The following is a 17,496-nucleotide window of genomic DNA, read 5'->3' as shown; positions in this document are numbered from 1 at the left end:
ACAGCCGCAGCCACTCCTTGCAGGGGAAGAAGAAGTCCCATCCTCTCCTGCCTCCAGCCCAGCTGGGACTAGCAGCTGATCCCAGCTCAGGGTAGGCGCCACTGGCTGGGGTGTTCCCAGCCTCGTGGTGATTTACCTCTCTGCCGGCTGCTCTGGGTGCCTGCACTGCTAGGGAGTGCTGCATGACTGCTTTTGCAGCTTCCCTGTCAGTAAGTAATTTTTCTGCAGGGAAGCAAAGAAATCTGCAGGGGACATGAATTCTGCGCATGCACAGTGACACAGAATTCCCCGAGGAGTAAAGGTTACAAGATTACTGTTCTGGTGGTGATCCAGAAAAAGAGACCAAAGTGTGCCCATCTAGACAGCAAGGCACCTGACCACAGGTCACCATGGAAACATGTTTACATAAATGCTAATGAGAATAAGGGAAACTCAGAGAACAACCTGTGTAAAGCAGAGCACCGCAAAATGGATGGGGTGTGGAAGTACAGATAAGTAAAAGGAAGTTGGAACCTTCATGCATAAGCATAAAGTGTTAAGCTTGGTCAGAACAACAAGATAAAAGGGGTTGGTTGGTATGGATAGGGTGGGAAGACCCTGAGGGAAGACTTCATTGTGATGACCCCAGCAAGAACCACTCCTCTCTTGATGACCACCTGTTGAAAGATCCATCAAACTCTGTAATATCTTTGGATATGTGAGCATGAATACAGCATTAGAGAGTGCTTGGGATTTCTTAGGTTTTTATATATTTGTTTGTGATTGTAACTTTATAAGTTACAAGTAAAAAATCTTGTTTGTGGTCCCTGTATTTGATCTTCTGTGCTCCTAAGAGTCTCCCAATCTAATTGACCTGAAAACTGTAGCACCACAAGAGCCGAACTCACTTCCTAGGGACACGACAGTTTAACACAGAGCTCTTTGTTCAATTTTAAAAAGAGGCTACACTAACTAACCTGCAAACGCACACATCTATAGATTCACCGGGCTTCTTTAATGTCAATGGCACTGAGTTGCAGGATTCTCTTTTGCCCAGAGAACTTATAACATGGATCTTCAGAGTATGGACAACAACTGAAAAGAGTTTGTCTAATGGACATCTCACACAGGTCACCTCCCCTTGCTGATTAAACATCATCTCAGGGGCTTCCATAGTAATTGCTTACGTGGAAAATTAACATTCTGAAAGCACCAAATGTCTAGCTAGCTCTCCATGGTTTATCTGTAAGTGCTCTGTAGACCACTGGAAGTCCATAGACCACAGTTTGAGAACGTGGGCTTCCAACTATACATGCACATCTGCAAATGCTTGGTGTAGTGCTTACTGCCCTGATAAATCCCAGCCATTTCAAGGGAGAGCACAGTAGTAAGCGGTAGTGTTTGCAGGATGGGGCCCTAAATTAGACAAAGCCAAAAAAACACAAGCCAAAGAAGAGGGAGGGTTGGGAGATTCTAAGGGTCTGAGCTTGCAAGTACTTGCAAGTCCTTTTCCAAAGCCCCAAAGACATCCACTGCTTCAAAGTGGTTCAGGCCAATAGTGCTGAGTACAACTGGTTGAAACTTTTCATTTGAAACTTTTTTTTCTTCTGAAAAATGGCTTTTTTTAAACTGAAAAGTTTTCACAATTGTCCAGTTTTTCATCAAAACCCCAAATTTCAAATGTTCAGATTTATGGGGTTTTTGCCTTTCTTGTCTCTGATTTTCCTATTTGCCACTGAATGTGACAGAATGAATGATGTGTAGGGGTATCGCCTCCTGCCCCCCTTCTTTTCTTTTTCTCCATTTTAATTTTTTCCCTTCTGCAACTTTCCCGTATCTTAAACTTTGGAAAAATTAGAAGGGCCAGATGAAAAAGTGTGTGTGTGGGGCGGGGAGGGAGGAACCCCACATTTGGACATCATTCATTTTATTGTAGTGAGTGGCAAGAAGGAAAAAAGGGAATGGGAATATAGTATATTGAAAATTCAAAATTTCAAAAATGTGATTTTTTTTAAAAAAAAAGCAAAATATTCCCTGGCTTGCTCCCTCCAAAAAAGATTCCCTCCCCCCATTTTGAACCTTGCAAAAAAGAAAATGTCTCAGAAGTGTTGATTTTGTGAAAGCTCTCTACTGCTGAGTGTAGTGAACATTGCTGACCATCTCTGCTCCTGAACATAATGTTTACTACCATGAATAGTCCTGATGAGTTTAAAGGCTTGGTTGATGAAGTGTGCAGAGCTGGGCCTGTAATGATTAGAAGAAGAGAGGAAGGATTGCTGGAAGAAATAGGTTTCATAGTTCAAAAGTAAGCTTAGTGCTTTATATTAAGAGTAGCAATCACTTGCACTCCTGCACACTGTTTTCAAACAGACTATTCTTAACTCAAGTTCCTATGTTCATTTTAACGGGCTTCCCTGCACACTGTTACCTTTTCAAATAAGCCTGTCAGATATCTCTGGCTTTTTTTTTCTTCCATCTGCTGGATAATCAGAGCTGCCAAACTCAGCCTCCAGGACCTCATTAGCTTACTCAAGTCTGCATCCTATATCCCTGCAGATAACTGGGATTTATTATATATTTTTTCAGAACACATGTGATAGGCATCATTCTTCATTAATGCAAAAGATGAGAAGTATAACTTCTTTTAAAAAAACACAGAGAAAAAAGAGAGAGTAAAAAATATGGGGAACAGGGACAATGTAAAGATTTAACAACAGAGAGAGAGAGAGAAAAAAAAATCAGAAATACATAAAAGGATCAGACCCGAAGTGATTACTTTTCTGTGTTCCAAAACTTCTCATGAAGTTACTGAGAGCTTTGACTAGATAAGAAATGCAGAGCTGAGCCCCTAATGTAAAAAAAGGAAACATATTTATTTGCAGTATTATTGTAATAACAACCCAGAATGTAGGAATTGCTGTGCTGGATCAGGCTGGGTGGTGCAGGAAACCCTGCAGTAGGCAACTATGGGAAAATCTGACCCCGCACACGCATTAGGGCTCATCGTAATAGTTAGAGATTGATTTAAACCCCAAAGCGTGAGTTTAGTTTCATATCTCTTTCCAGAATATTTGTTAGCATTAAGTAGTATAGCTGTCGATTTGCTTGCCTTCCATATACAGGTCCACTCCCTTTTTAAAACAAGGTCTGTATCGTAGTACACCAAGAAAAGTTTGGTATTTGTATTAGCATTCTGAAGGCCTAATTTAATCAATGTGTTGATGCACGAAGCTTCTACAGTTGCAGGAGTCTCAACCTTTTCCCACCAATAACCTCAAAACCACCTGCCTTTTTTCTTCTCTCCAGTATCCTGGAGTTCTTGTCCTCAGCAGCCTCCTGTGGCAATGAGATCCACAGTCTAATTACACATAGGTTGAAAACATATTTCCTCATCAGTTTTGAGTTTGCTACCTTTTACATTAATGACTCTTTTCGCTCCAGCTAGAATCATCTACAGTGTTGTCAGTGAAATGCTCTGCATGAGAATCAACTTGGGTGTGCTCACAAGGGGTACATTATAGGGCAGGCTAGAAAACAACAATTCCACTTCAGGAAAAAATTTATGAGGTTTTGAAATTTGTTTTCATTCTGTGGAACTTTTTTTTTTAAACAAACGAGAGATTTTGATGTGCCACAGAATAGCTAACGTCCTGGTGGGTGGGGCACTCACCCAGGATGTGGGAGACCCAGCTTTGAATCCTTCCTTTGCAAGAAGGACTTGAACCTGGGTTTCCCACATTTCAGGTAAGTGCCCTAACCACTGAGCTGCAGAGTCAGTCTCATTTGTTGGCCCAGTGAATATTAAAGTATTTATACATTTGGAACAGCTCCAGCAGGAGAAATTGAACTAGAAACTGATTCTGCAGGCTGGCGGCTAGTGCACTCACCTAGATTTGGAGCAGGGACTTGCACCTGGGTTTCCCACATCCCAGCTGAGTGCCCTCTCTCACTTGTTTTTCATGACAAATTTCCAAAAGTCACTGGCTCCTCCTGGTGCAGAAAGGAAATTATTTTGAAATCTCAAAAATTTTCAGTGGACTGGAAAAGCATTTCCCACCCAGCTCTAGTTAAATCCCCAATTAAGCAAAACACATAAACGTGGGAATAGTCCCATCTGAGGCCCCGATCCTGCAAACACTTACGTGCTTAACTTCATTACTGTGAGTAGTCCCAATAAAATCAAAGTGATTGCTCACTATAGTAAGTTAAATGCATGGGTTAAGTGTTTGGAGAATTGGTACCTTAGGGCATATTTGTACGTACAGAGCTGTACTGGCACGGCTGTACCGATGCAGGTGCGCTACCTGTCAGCATAGTAAAACCACCCCTACAAATGGCAGAAGCGATGACGTAGCGCTGTGCACACGAGTGCTTATATCGGTGTAACTTATGTTGCTTGGGGGGCGGTTTATTCACATCCCTGAGCGACATAAGTTATGCTGACATAAACTGTAGTGTAGACACAGCCTTAGTGAAGGGGGAGGCGATTCACAGTCTGAAAGGTCAACACGTGTTAAATGCTCTGCTGAACTAAGGCCTAAGTGGGTTGGTTAAGGGTACCGAAGGAATCAGTGTCAGAGTTCAAGAGTTTCTCACTGTCAGTTCTTTGCTCAAACTGCTCTCACTCTTGAATGTTTTGTATTTTTTTACAGTAATGCATCATAATTTCTTTGTAATTCTATCATAAAATCCATAACCTTGACTTCTCTGTTCAGTGAAATAGCCATTTGGGTATGTACCGGTGGACATATCTATATACTTCCTGTAAAGGAAACACTAAAAAATTCATATCCTTTCTACCTCACAATGGAATTTTGAAGTTTCTGCAATTTTTATTTTTAATTTATAGAGATGTTACAATTAGTTTAAAATTAAAGGCCAAATTGTACTCTCATTTACTGTGGCACAATCTCAGTAAAGTCTTCAACAGGAGTTGCACTCGAGTTACTGAGAGTAGAAGTTTGTTCCATGACTTTTTATACTGAATGAAGAGATGTTAGTACGCTTCAGAGTGAATCTGAGAAATCATGAGTGATGGGAACTTGTCTCTTTACATTGCAGGAAAAACAAGATTGTTTTGAATCTGTTCAACTGAAATCTTCAAGATCACAAAATATATGAGGATTAAATGCTACCTTCAAAGAAACAAACCTGATTTCTATTTTTACAGGACCACATTTTAAACATATTCCTGCAGACAGCAGAATAATGATTGCAGTGAGAAATGCTGAGCCATTTAAACAAAAAGAGGGTGGAAATCAAAACAAACGATTGGATTGCCTTATTTTGTGGTCAAGTACCTTGCCAAAAACAAGAAGCAGACTGCTTGGATTCCAAACTAGGAATGAAGCTTAACTCAGGAAGAGAGATACATACTGCAACTGACATCAGTTTTGTATTCACCTGTGCATTGCTCAGGCCTGCTGTGTGATTTATTGGTACCTTTCAGTGCATAATCACGTTGTCCATATGCATTGTAAGAACTGATTTTCTGAGAGATTCGAAGCTTTCTGGAAAGGTTCTGTACTGTCCTTTTTGTAGCCTAACTTCCAGTCTCTCTTAAAATCAAAATGGGGAATGGTACTTGAAACAGAATCATGGATGACTTTTGATCCTTGGATAAAATAATGCTTTTAGGGTTAAGGGCTGGATGGCCTGCAACAGCCTTTAGTGAGGCAGGGCCAATTTTGCACCCACGGATCAGACCCACTTAGATGCCAATGTGATGACCATCTGGGTTGGCTTGAACTTGGCATTCCTGAATTTAAGACTATATCTATACCTACAGCTAAGGGTGTGATTTCCAGCTTGTGTCAACATTCTCGCATCTGTTGTCATCAATCTAGCACGCTAAGAATCGTAGTGTAGCCAGGGTAGCATAGGCAGTGGCCGCATGGGCAAGCTGTGCCGAGTATGTACCCACAGGGTTCTGGTGGATTTGTACTCAGGGTGGCTAGCCCATGCCACCGCTTGGCACTGCCCATGCTACTGTGGCTACACTACTGTCTTTAGTGTACTGGTTTGAGAGCTACGCCAGCTGAGAGTCACACCGGCACCTCCAAGTGTAGACATACCCTAAATGGGTGTGCTGCCAGTGCCTGAGTTGAAAGATCAGATCCGTCCATTTAGAAGCCGCAGGAGCACTCATAAATCTTTTTACATGGTCTAGACACTAGAGGGGGGCAAAGATCCATAATGTGAATTATGCTTTCTCCCTGCCTGGCGAAGCTTGTCCTGAGCATCGGAGGTTGACAGCAGTTCGAGTTGTCATTTGTGTCACAACCCCCTGGGATAAGCATCTGTAGGGATTGAATCCTGGACCCTTTCAGGGCGGGGGGAACTGCAAGCTTCTCGTGTCTAAGCTAACCGAGCCAATTTGCAGTTGAGAGGCAGTATCAGACTCTTTAGCCTGTATTAGAGTAGCAGCCGTGTTAGTCTGTATTCGCAAAAAGAAAAGGAGGACTTGTGACACCTTAGAAATCTTATAAATTTGTTAGTCTCTAAGGTGCCACAAGTACTCCTTTTCTTTTAGCCTGTATGTGGTCTAAAAAGGGACAAGGACCCCCCCCTGCAGGTATTAATGTTGGTTACACCATCATGTGTCTTAGTATACAAATGGGTTCTACTGTCGATGCAAGTTATTGTATATTTAAAGGAGGGCACAAAAAGGTGCTTTGAATATTGAAGGCTGGCCTGAGATTCTTTTTCAGGGCCTAAAACTCTCTGACTTTAGCAACCACGTTAAAAGTATGTGATCTTCCTAATATCCAGTCTATGAAAAACTGTAATTTCCTGAAATTCCAGTGCAAGTTGAACTGAAAATAATCTGCTAAAATGTGGGTATAAAATTGTTGATGAAAATTATGAAGGAAAGAGTTGCGTAAAGCTAGGAAGAAATGAGGCTCCAATCTTGTCACTCTAATCAGACCTATATCTGCATCACAATAAAATGTCTGAATTGTGAAATGCATATAAAACTTTGGAAAAGACACAGGCAAAAATGGTGTTTTTACTATAAAGAATATATAGATTTGGGCTTTTGTATGACTCAGTTGCATCAACCAGTCTGAGAAGAGTCCACTTCTAAATTAAATCTAAGATGAAAACTGAATATTTTATTATACTGTGAGATGTGGAAGGAGATTTTATGAAGATTAGAGCTTCTTTTTCTTGTTTAGAGAAATTTATTTCAATTATTTTATATATCCAGTTACAGAAACTGGGATCTGTTCTTCTGATTGGAGTTACTTTGGGTATCTCATCGGGGGTCGTGTTCATTTCTTTTTGTTGTTCTTGAAACAGCATTTCATTTTCCTGAAAGAAGGGATTTTGTGAGGTATTGAACCATTTTTTGATGTTTTTGAATGTATATTAAATACAAGTTTCTTTTTTTTGTATATTTTGTACTGTTGCCCGTTTATTATCTTACATTGTATTTGTCGTCATCCTATCGTTTGCACGTAGTCAGCAATGGTGACATGCTCCCTTAGCAAATGCCAATTGGGATTTTGAGATGTGTTCTTTGCTGATCTTTTATGAAGAGGATTTTTTCTATGTCATTGAATTTTATTCAGATAGCGTGTTGTAGTGTCAAAGATTTTCAGCTGATCAGCATTTGTGCAGTGAAGTGAAAATATATTTGAACTGCGAATTTACAATCTTTGGAAGAACTGTAGCATGCATTACATTTGGCAGTCTTCTTCAGTGATGGGTGGAGCCATGGAGTGTTCCACCTTGCACAGAATTACGTCTGTCACCACTGTTTTCATCTGTTGCTCTTATCTGCACCCGTTTCCCAAGCCATAGAGATATAAGTAGGATTACTTTCTAGGAACATCTTTTCTTCTTCTGCTGCTGGAGTCGTATCCCTGACACATTAAAATGCCTTAAATTTTAACAAACTACCTTTCAGTTTTATTAATACAAAGGAGGGGTTTTGTTATTTCTGAACCCCCCAATGACTTTTTCAAATTAGATATTAAATAGCATTTTTTGTCGGCTCCTGCAGCTTTTGGTATATGACGCTTCTTATATGGGGTTCCAAATGATCTGTCATATTATTATAAGAAATTCTTCTGGGCACCCTGACGGTACACCTGGCTGAGCACGATGAGAAGCAGAAACCAACTAAGCCTATAGAATTGATGTAACGCTAGTGTAAAGTATTGTAATGGAATTTTCCAGCCATAAATAAGTTTGTTCTGATACCTTTTAGCTGAGTTTTGGCTGTTTCTCTTTTTCTTTCCCTAAAGATAGGCAAAAAGGCAGTTTCATGTTCCGACAAAAGGCATAGTTTTGAAGTCTTGAAACACTTCATTAAGCAAACGGTTGCCTGTGACGTTTAGTGTTCTGCCCAAATGTACTCACAGCAACCATCCCATCAGCAACGTCATGTATGAATTTGTTATTTAAGGCCATAAAGAAATGCAAAGCGCTCTGTTATGTGTTCAGTTGATTAAATGGGATACATTTTTATCACTGCAGTTGCCTGCTTTTCTTTTAAATCTGGATCCAAGCAACTGAATCTTTTCATGGGTTAAACACATTTACGTGACCTCGCTGTATAAATTATTGGCAAAGTAAGTATGGATGTGATTGCGTCTGCTCTGGTGCTGTTTTCTCAGAAAAACAAAAGCCTGCGGAGAATTTATCTGTAGTCAGCTTTGCTAAGTATACTGAGCCACATCCAAAGCTGGTGCAAATTGGGGTAGCGCCACTGAACTCAATGGAGCTTCTCTGATTTACACCAGTAGAGGATCTGGCCCCAAAGGTTAAATCAGAATTTGACCTCCCCACCTTGGTTCTGACTACTTTTGTTGTTGTTTGTAGTGTATTATATGATTGATTTGGAGTCCAAGTCTAGGAAAAATTAGATCTCTCAAGGCTATAACTAGCAGCCATTGGGTAGTTGTAGGCAGCTGTTAGCCCTTCTAATAAAAGGAGGAGCTTCTATTGTTTACTGTTTAAAAGGAGACTCTGAGATTGGGGGCTTGTCAAGGAGTGTGTGGGAATTCTTGGTTTTCCTGTCCCAAGGGTGGGATGGCCGGAAGGATGGCAACAGACGTTGCCATACAGGAGCCATCTCCGTGTCCAACAAGGTCCAGTATCACCAGATGCTTCAGACTAAGATGCAAAACTCCCACAATGGATGAAGTTGCTTCTGAATCCCCGACTGTTCGGTTTTGGTTTATGTTCTGAAGCATGAGGGGGAAAATCGCTCTTAAACTGTTGTGTCCCTGTAGTGTGACTGTGAACGGTTTCATGAAATGTCTAATCCTACCAAGCCCTTTGCCTCAATGATATCACAAGGCAGTGATATCACTTGATATCAATGATATCACTTAATTCTGGGGGTTTAACCTCTTACAGCTTTCTCCTTATTCGTAACCATTGGCCAATGTGTCCTCCTTAATGTCTTCCTTCAGCAAACAAGGAAATTGTGGTCCTTTTGAGGAGTAAGTGTGTAGGTCGGAGCAGAAGAAATCAGAGTCTTATTTGATGGCTCTTGTGATTGCTGCAGCTCCTCCTGGAATATGCTGGGTCGGTGACGTGGTAAGGTGGGATCATCAGTGACCTCACCGGCGTGCTATTGGTTAAACAGCAGAGGTGCGGAGGGGCTGCAGTGATGATCACAAGCTTCTGCCGTGGTTTGTGCGGACCTCCAAGTGTTGAAGTTGAAACTGACAAAGGAGCAAACTGCAGAAGTGTGTGTACTGCCATAGGAAGACATTTTGGATCAGACCCATGGTCCATTAAAAAGGACTCTAAAGCCAAAATGAGGTGGGATGTGTGTGTGGTTTCTCTGTGTTTTTTGGTGAAATAAAGGGTGTGAAAGAGTGAACTCTGGGAGCTTTGGTTTTATGTATCACCCTTCCCCCCCCTACCCCCCCCGCGCGCGCGCACACACACACACACACACACACACACACACACTAGAATTCCCCACAAAAAGTCACTTAGTCTCAGAGTTTCTGCAAAAACTCAGCCTGAGACACTCCCAGGTCATGGGGAATTTGAAACTGCATCTGGAATCTTTGTTGTACTACTGCAGCTGTATGCTGATTACATTGCTGCTGCTGTTTTAGTTTATTTGGGTTTTTGTTTGAACCCATTTATTTTGACTAATAAAAGTCTGTCAGACACATAAAGCAACCAGCTCGAGTTGTGCCTGTCTTTCCTGCAAAGTCATCCAGCAAAAGGTGCCTTTCCCCCACACCCACTATCCTCTAGTGACATCTACAGAGATGATGTCGACCTGGGGATAGTTGTACTGCAGCAGCACTCAGAAACCTGCAGATAAGAGTATGTTGCTTGCGTTTGATTTTCTGTGGGGCTTTTAGCAAGTGGATAGCTTGAGAATTTGAACCACACATGGAGCACTGTTGTGAAATCTGCAGGTCAGGCTTCACCACGCACTGCAATTCATCTCAAAGGCTGCCACTGTTTTTCTCAGCTCATCACATAATATTAGATTTCTAAAATCTTTACTAGAATTTGACAGCTGGAGTTGGGAGAAGGGAATGGGCTTTGCTAATGTTGCTTCCTTGGGAATGGATTTGAAATTGCTGTATACTTGGAATCACTGGCGTTCACAGGTCAAAGTGCGGGGGCAAAGATAGCATGCTGTCTTTATGGATGGGCATGTTGCAGGCTTCATTGAAGTCAGTGGAAAGAATCCCATTGACATCAGTGAGCTTTGGATCAAAACCTTTATCCAGCAGCATTAAGTGTGGATAGGGAATAACCAACTCTGACCCACCGTTTTGAAGACAGCCACCATTAGACACTGCATGAGGGTGTCATGAAAATCCATCTACGTTCAGATCAGTTAAGAAAGCATGGAACGGGTTCTCTTCTCACATATGCTGCATAGGTGCATTGACTCAATCCTGATTTACACCGGGATAAGAGAGATGGAGAATCTAGCCCTGTTATTCTATCATGTGAGTTCATAATGAATGTTGGTGCATACGTAACACATTGGCACAGTGCACGTTATTGCCCCCTCTAGTGGCTGGTCCACATGAGATGGTAAGAGGCTAGTGCTGCTGCCACCCGCTGATGGAATGACTCCCATCAGGTCCTGAGTTCAAACTCAGGCAGGGAATCATTGCACAGACATAGGGGGTTTTTCATCCTGCAGGCTCTTGAATAGTACGGAGAGAAATTCACAGCAAAGCGAGCGCTTGTGTGTGATGCTGAGTGCTTTACAACGCTTAGCGATCTGAGCAAATCTCACTCCCTGATCTGGAGTTAATTACCCAAACTCAGTATATCACTCCTTGCTGTCCAGCATCCAGCTTTCAGCACTCGTGTCAATAATAACACTCAGCATTTATCTGAAGCATTTCACATGTTCAAATGGACATTTACTAATTAACATCCCGGGGAGGGAGAGGGATTAATATTTTCATCCTCATGTTACAGATGGGGAAACTGAGCCAGAAATGTGAAGTGACAGCCTGTGAGGATTTGGGGAATCCATCTTTACAATTTAGGAATTCTGTGTGAGATTATGAACTCGCTGTATGTATCTTTACCAAGCTGCAAACTGCATTTTGAAAGGGCAGCTTTTTGACTTTTCTGTTGTCCTTTCACCTCCATGTAGGACCTAAATTGCAACAGGGTAGTGGTACAGGGCTGACAATAGATGATGGTTAACGCTGGAGTGGGCTCCCATTGAAATGGAATAGGTCTGAACACTAGATGGCTCCAGACAAGCAGAACTGGTTTGTCAGGGGAGAGGTCGCCTTGGCAACAGTCACTTGTCAGGGGTGGCTGGTCACCTGAGCAAGAAGTCACCTGGTAGAGAGGGCTAAAAGTTATACAAGGACAGGAGCTGTGTAACTGAGGGGCCATTTTTATTTCAGCTAAAGAGGAGGGAGAAGAAACACAGCATGTAGGGACCTTTGGGAACACAGTTGGTCCCCCAGGACTCCCAAGAGAAGGGCGAGCTACTGAGGGCCATTGTGTTTAGGATATTTATTACCTTCTAATTGATCTGTAGTCTCATGCTTTATCTCTTCAGTAAAAGGGCAATTGGGGAAGACTCTGGGCAGAGGGTCTTTGTATGTTGTGTGCGTTACACTTACCAGAGGCCACCTGAGAAAGTTAAGTGGTAACCTAGAAGGCTCACACCTTTCGGTAGAGCTCTGGGAGAGTGTGTATTTAGGCTACAGGGAAGTCTGAAAGGCAAGCAATGAGCCCATGGGCTAGGCGGCTGGACAGCAGGTTGCTAGATGGGGGATCTGTGCCCTGACAGTGTGGCTCGTGACCCAATGCCGGGTCAGTGGCTGGACTGTGTTCAGGCTCAAAACACTCTGGGAGCCAGAGGTGTGGATTCCCTCCCAACCAGTCTAGTCAGTGGCCACAAGGAGGTGCACAACTAGAACTATGTCAGGTTTCAGAGTAACAGCCATGTTAGTCTGTATTCGCAAAAAGAAAAGGAGTACTTGTGGCACCTTAGAGACTAACCAATTTATTTGCGCATAAGCTTTCATGAGCTACAGCTCACTTCATCGGATGCATACTGTGGAAAATACAGAAGATGTTTTTATACACACAAACCATGAAAAAATGGGTGTTTACAAAAGGTACTTTTGTAAACCTTTACTACAAAAGGTTTTCTCTCCCCCCACTCCACTCTCCTGCTGGTAATAGCTTATGTAAAGTGATCACTCTCCTTACAATGTGTATGATAATCAAGGTGGGCCATTTCCAGCACAAATCCAGGTTTTCTCCCCAGTCCCCCAAACAAACCGACTCACCTGTTGGTAATAGCTTATCTACAACTATGATGTCCTAAATTAGTGATGGAGGAATGCTGAATTCACGTGGAGAGTAAGACTTTGTGAGAATGTGGATCAAGCGTTTCACTATAATCCAGATGAGTTATCACTCCTCCGTTTCAATTGGCCACCAGTTCTGGAATGAAAACCAGCCCCTTGGCTCCAAAAGCTCAGCATCTCAACCTCCTGAGCTAAAGAAACAGCTGCATTACCGGGCAGATGGGAAGTGTGAAGGGACACACCCTCCCACTGGCCGGGCGGCTAATGAGCTTCTCTGGGCCTCTGCTGCACTAACGAGGCACACCTGCATGGCTTGTTCAACATGGAGGAGGAAGGGCTTAAAAAGGGAAACGTACCATAGGAATGGGTGATGACCAGGAAGAAGGCTGCTACTAACAGAGGCAGACAGCCACAGAACACACTGTTTCCAGAGCTGCCCTGGGAAGAAGAGTAAGAGGTAAACCATGCAAAGGAGCAATAGACTTTGAGAGATGGAGCCTGTAAAGCTGTATCCAGGGGCTGTCTGAGAGGCTGACCCTCTTCCTCCTCTTCTGCGAGGGGAGGGGAGGAAGAAGAACCAGGCCCCTCAGCCCCTGAGAATTCTCCAAAGTGCAGCCGCTGGCAGGGTACAGAGGGTAAGTGATGGGACAGTGAGTCCTAGGGGGGCACTAGGAAGTCCTGCACCCTCCTACAGGGAGCTTCTAAACCAGGGGTAACCAAACTGTGGCTCATGAGTCACCTGCAGCTCTTTTATAGTAAAGTGCGGCTCTTGGCACCACCCCCATGCCCTCCTCATTCTCTGCCTACCAGACTGCGGGGAGGTCGTGGAGGTAGGTGCTTCTGCCAGAGAAGACTAGCGCCTGCTGTGAGTGGGGGGCACAACTTAAAGGTTCGGTGCCTCCAACAGCTTGAGTTATGTCCCCCCAGGCACACTCCCCCTCTTTCTCTCAGTAGCCCCTCCCTGTAGCTCCAGGTGTTAGCCCTGCCTGGAGAGGCAGCCACAAACAGCTGGGAGCTGCAGGGAGGGGCCCCTGCTTTAGCTCTGTGGTGAGAGGCAGCAGCTCTCCCTACAGCTCCCAGCTGTTTGCTGCTGCCTCTCCCAAGGACTGCAGCTCCCAGTGTGCCAGCTCCAGCAGTTGCCATGCAGGGATGGGGCCTGGCAGCACCATGTGACCGAGCCAACAAACCCTGGCAAAAATGGGGGGGGGAGGGGGAAAGAGAGTCATGTGACCACCCCCCCCCCAGGTGCCTTCCCCTATGCATCACCTCTGGCAGCGGGGTGGGGGGAGGTCTCAGGGTTTCAGCCCCGGCTCTCGAACTTCTGAAGATTGTCATATGTGGCTTGGAGGGTCGGTAAGTTTGGCCACCCCTGTTACAAACACATGAATGGATCAGGTGTCTTCCTTCTGGCAGTGGGACTCATGTAGCCCTGCGTTTTCTAAAGTGTCTTGTGATTTTGGGTGCGCAACTTGAGAGATCTTAAAGGACTAATTTTGAAAGTGCTGGTGCTTAGCAGCCTTGGAAAATCAGGTCCCGTTGTGGTAGCCCTAGTTAAGTGCCCAAAATTGCTGGACTAGATTGAAAATCAATGGAACCCCTCGTGGAGTAAGAACCTCTTTCACATTGAATAGTACATCGGAACCTGACCCTAAATATTTAAACCTGTCCATGTACAAGGTGCTTATGGGTCACTCCAAAGATTCACAGTTCCAAAGAGAAATGGATTCTTCTGCCCCCTGCCCTTTCTGTATAAAAGCAGAGCGATCTAGAGCCTCAGCTGGTTTCATTGAAGCCAATGGAGGTATGTCAGTTCACACCAGCTGAGGATCTCCATTGGCTTCAATTACACCTGTTAAGGAAATGGCCCCAAGTGTCTCTTCTGAACATTTGTTCTGGGTAGGCAAAAGGTTTGGAAGCCATTGGTGTTTGTAGCTGGCTCAGTCATACATAAAAGTCTCCTGGCTGACGTTAAAATTGTGCTGCTCTCTGAAACCTGTTGATCCTGGTGTTGAATGTATTTTTCCTGTGTTCGTCTTGAGTGCTTTAAGTTACTCTCATTTGGATGTCCAGGGAAGGTAGATCATGTGACACTTGCCGATGTTTGAAATAAACCAGTGACAAAAGAAGAAAGGAAAATATCAAAGTTTGCTAGTACCTTTGCAGGCACTGCAGTAACACAGCATGAGAATCTGTGGGGCATGATTCAAACCAGACTTCAAAATGGGCTTTTGACTCTAGCCTGCTACTCCGGTTCAATGAATACCTCTGGATATTGTCCTGTTACAGAAGACTCAAGATAGATTTTACTGTTTGGAAAAATCTTCTTACATTTTTGATAGTCCATATGCTGTAATTTCTTTACCTTTAAAGTGCCATGCTCAGGGGAGTGTGCTAATTTTCCTTGGCTCGAATCAAATTTATTTTGTACGTGATATTGGCCAGATTGCTAATTCGGAGAAACGACACGGGTAGCACTACTGTCAGGTCTGTGCAGTGTCTGTCAGGACTTCTCTTAACTCTGCTTTAGCAAGTACTATTGATTCCATTACTAAATTGAATCCTGCTTGTTTAATTCCATTTCATTTCACTGGAGGGGAAAAAGAAAGAATTACAGCTAAGGAGCCAGACACCAGGTTTTTTGAGTTATTTATTATTAAATGCACATTGCACCAACAAATGTGCTAGACAATTTAAAGCGTTATGAAGAAAAGGGGCCTGATTCTCATTGATGCTAAGACTCAGACACTCAATATCATAGAATATCAGGGTTAGAAGGGACCTCAGGAGGTCATCTAGTCCAACCCCCCGCTCAAAGCAGGACCAATCCCCAGTTTTTGCCCCAGATCCCTAAATGGCCCCCTCAAGGATTGAGCTCACAACCCTGGATTTAGTAGACCAATGCTCAAACCACTGAGCTATCCCTCCATGTGAAAGGGGCCTTAGTATCAGTCAGAATCTACCCCAGAAGAAGAATTTACCCAAGGAAGGCAAGGAAATGTGTCAAAAAAACTCTGGCTGTCAGCCTCAGGTGGCTGAGGCTCATGCAGAAGGGCCGTGTACACCTAGGAGGCAGAAATAAAAGCGACAGCTGGAGCCCTGCCATCCGGGTTTGTCCCCCGCACCAATTCTTCACCAAGAGGCAGCCAGGGCTCTCCTCCCTGCCCCATTCCCTCACTGGGAAGTGGCGGAGTTTTGGCTGTCAGCCCCCAGGTTGGCGGCAGCAGCAGCAGCGAAGTAAGGGTGGCAATGGGGCGCTAAGTCTGCTGTGAAAAGTGATATTGACAAATACCACTTTTCACATTGCCTCCCTTCCTTCTGTGCTGCTGCTGGCACGGTGCTGCCTTCAGAGCTGGGCACCCAGCCAGCAGCCGCAGCCTCCGCTCTGCCTTCAGAGCTAGGTGGCAGTATATGTACTTGCGGAGGAGCCACAAAAGGCTACAAACACAAAGAAGGGGGGGGCCTGAATCAAATAAGTCTGAGAACCGCTGCCTTAGACAGATTTGAATGTTTCAAGCACAATGTCCAAATACAAGAAGGGAACTGGGAAGCAAGGCAAAGCCCCATGTGTGATTGAATGGGGATGTTTAGCACCTGCCTCCTTCGTTCCACAATTTCCTGGTTTGTTTTCTAGTAAATATTTTCAAACATCTGCATAGCCAAAAATTCTTTGAAGCAAGGCTTACTACCTGCCAGAGGAAGTGTGTTTTAAAGGGAGGCATAAGAAATTGTGGCATGATAGACAAGGAGAGATGGCTTGATCAATGTCCCACAGGAGAATGGAGATTTGAGGCCTGATTCTTGTTTACTTTAAGGACCTGTACACTGCTGGAGCCATGTGTGTAAATGAGACTCCAGCTCTGGAGAGTTTACACATTCAGCATACCTTGAATTACACCTGTCTTTAACTCCAATGTTTCAAACCCCATTGGTGCTTACGCTGAAGTCAATGGAAACTTTGCCAATGACTTCAGTGGGAGCAAGTCCTTAGCTAACATATGTTTACTTTCCTGAATGATTTATTGGAGTTAGTAGCATGTAAGATGTGAGTGTTTTAATAGAAGGGGAGGGACTTTGGAACAAGGTTCTAAAGGTTACATTATTTGTTTTGTTGAAGGTAGTTTGCAGCTGGATTCAAAAACTGTAGATTTCTATTTTGAATACAGATATTGCCATAGAGATGCCACAATTTTTTTCTGGATTATCTTTCTTGTGAATATATTTTACAGGCCACATTCTTGTATGCTCCAGCTGCTTTGCACTGCGCCAGTGATGCAAAGCAGCTGTAAACCCAGTTTAACTGGAGGACTTAATGGGCTGTATAGCACCTTCATGTCACCAGATCAATACAAAGCAGCCATAGTATATATGTAGTCTTGTTTTGTCTTTTTTTTAATTTAATCTGTCTAGATTTTTATACTGCATCAAGGTATCTTGAGTGCCTTACAACAATACATCAATCTAATGAATGATCTACCAAATGAAATTGTCAATAACCATTTTGATAATGGTTTCAGTATAATTTGATTAAAAATTTCATTTAAAACGTCATGAAAACTTTCACAAACATCAAGAATTTTTGCAATTTTTTTGCTTTTGAAAAACAGGTCATTTTTCAACAACAAGCTTATTTGAAATTTTTCAGTGAGCTGTATTTACTCTCTAATTAAAGTCACGAAGCCAGAAGGTGGAACAGTGCAAGTCCATGCCAGCTGAGGATCTAGCCCATTGT

The 17,496-nt window shown here is 43.4% G+C and overlaps 1 protein-coding gene across 2 annotated transcripts in view; it reads left to right on the top strand.

Moving 5' to 3' along the window:
- The window catches only part of ELAPOR2 (endosome-lysosome associated apoptosis and autophagy regulator family member 2), a 151,034-nt gene extending 141,157 nt beyond the window's left edge, over positions 1-9,877 (top strand). For both annotated transcript variants that reach the window (XM_074942575.1, XM_074942574.1), the window contains exon 22: positions 5,041-9,877. In XM_074942575.1, coding sequence (XP_074798676.1) covers positions 5,041-5,100 — 60 coding nt within the window. In that variant the 3' untranslated portion in view covers positions 5,101-9,877. The remainder of the gene's footprint in view (positions 1-5,040) is intronic.
- Positions 9,878-17,496: the final 7,619 nt, after the last annotated feature.

Source organism: Natator depressus, chromosome 1 (genome assembly GCF_965152275.1).
Source record: "Natator depressus isolate rNatDep1 chromosome 1, rNatDep2.hap1, whole genome shotgun sequence".
Taxonomy (NCBI): domain Eukaryota; kingdom Metazoa; phylum Chordata; order Testudines; family Cheloniidae; genus Natator; species Natator depressus.
This window is presented reverse-complemented; position numbering and strand designations above follow the sequence as displayed.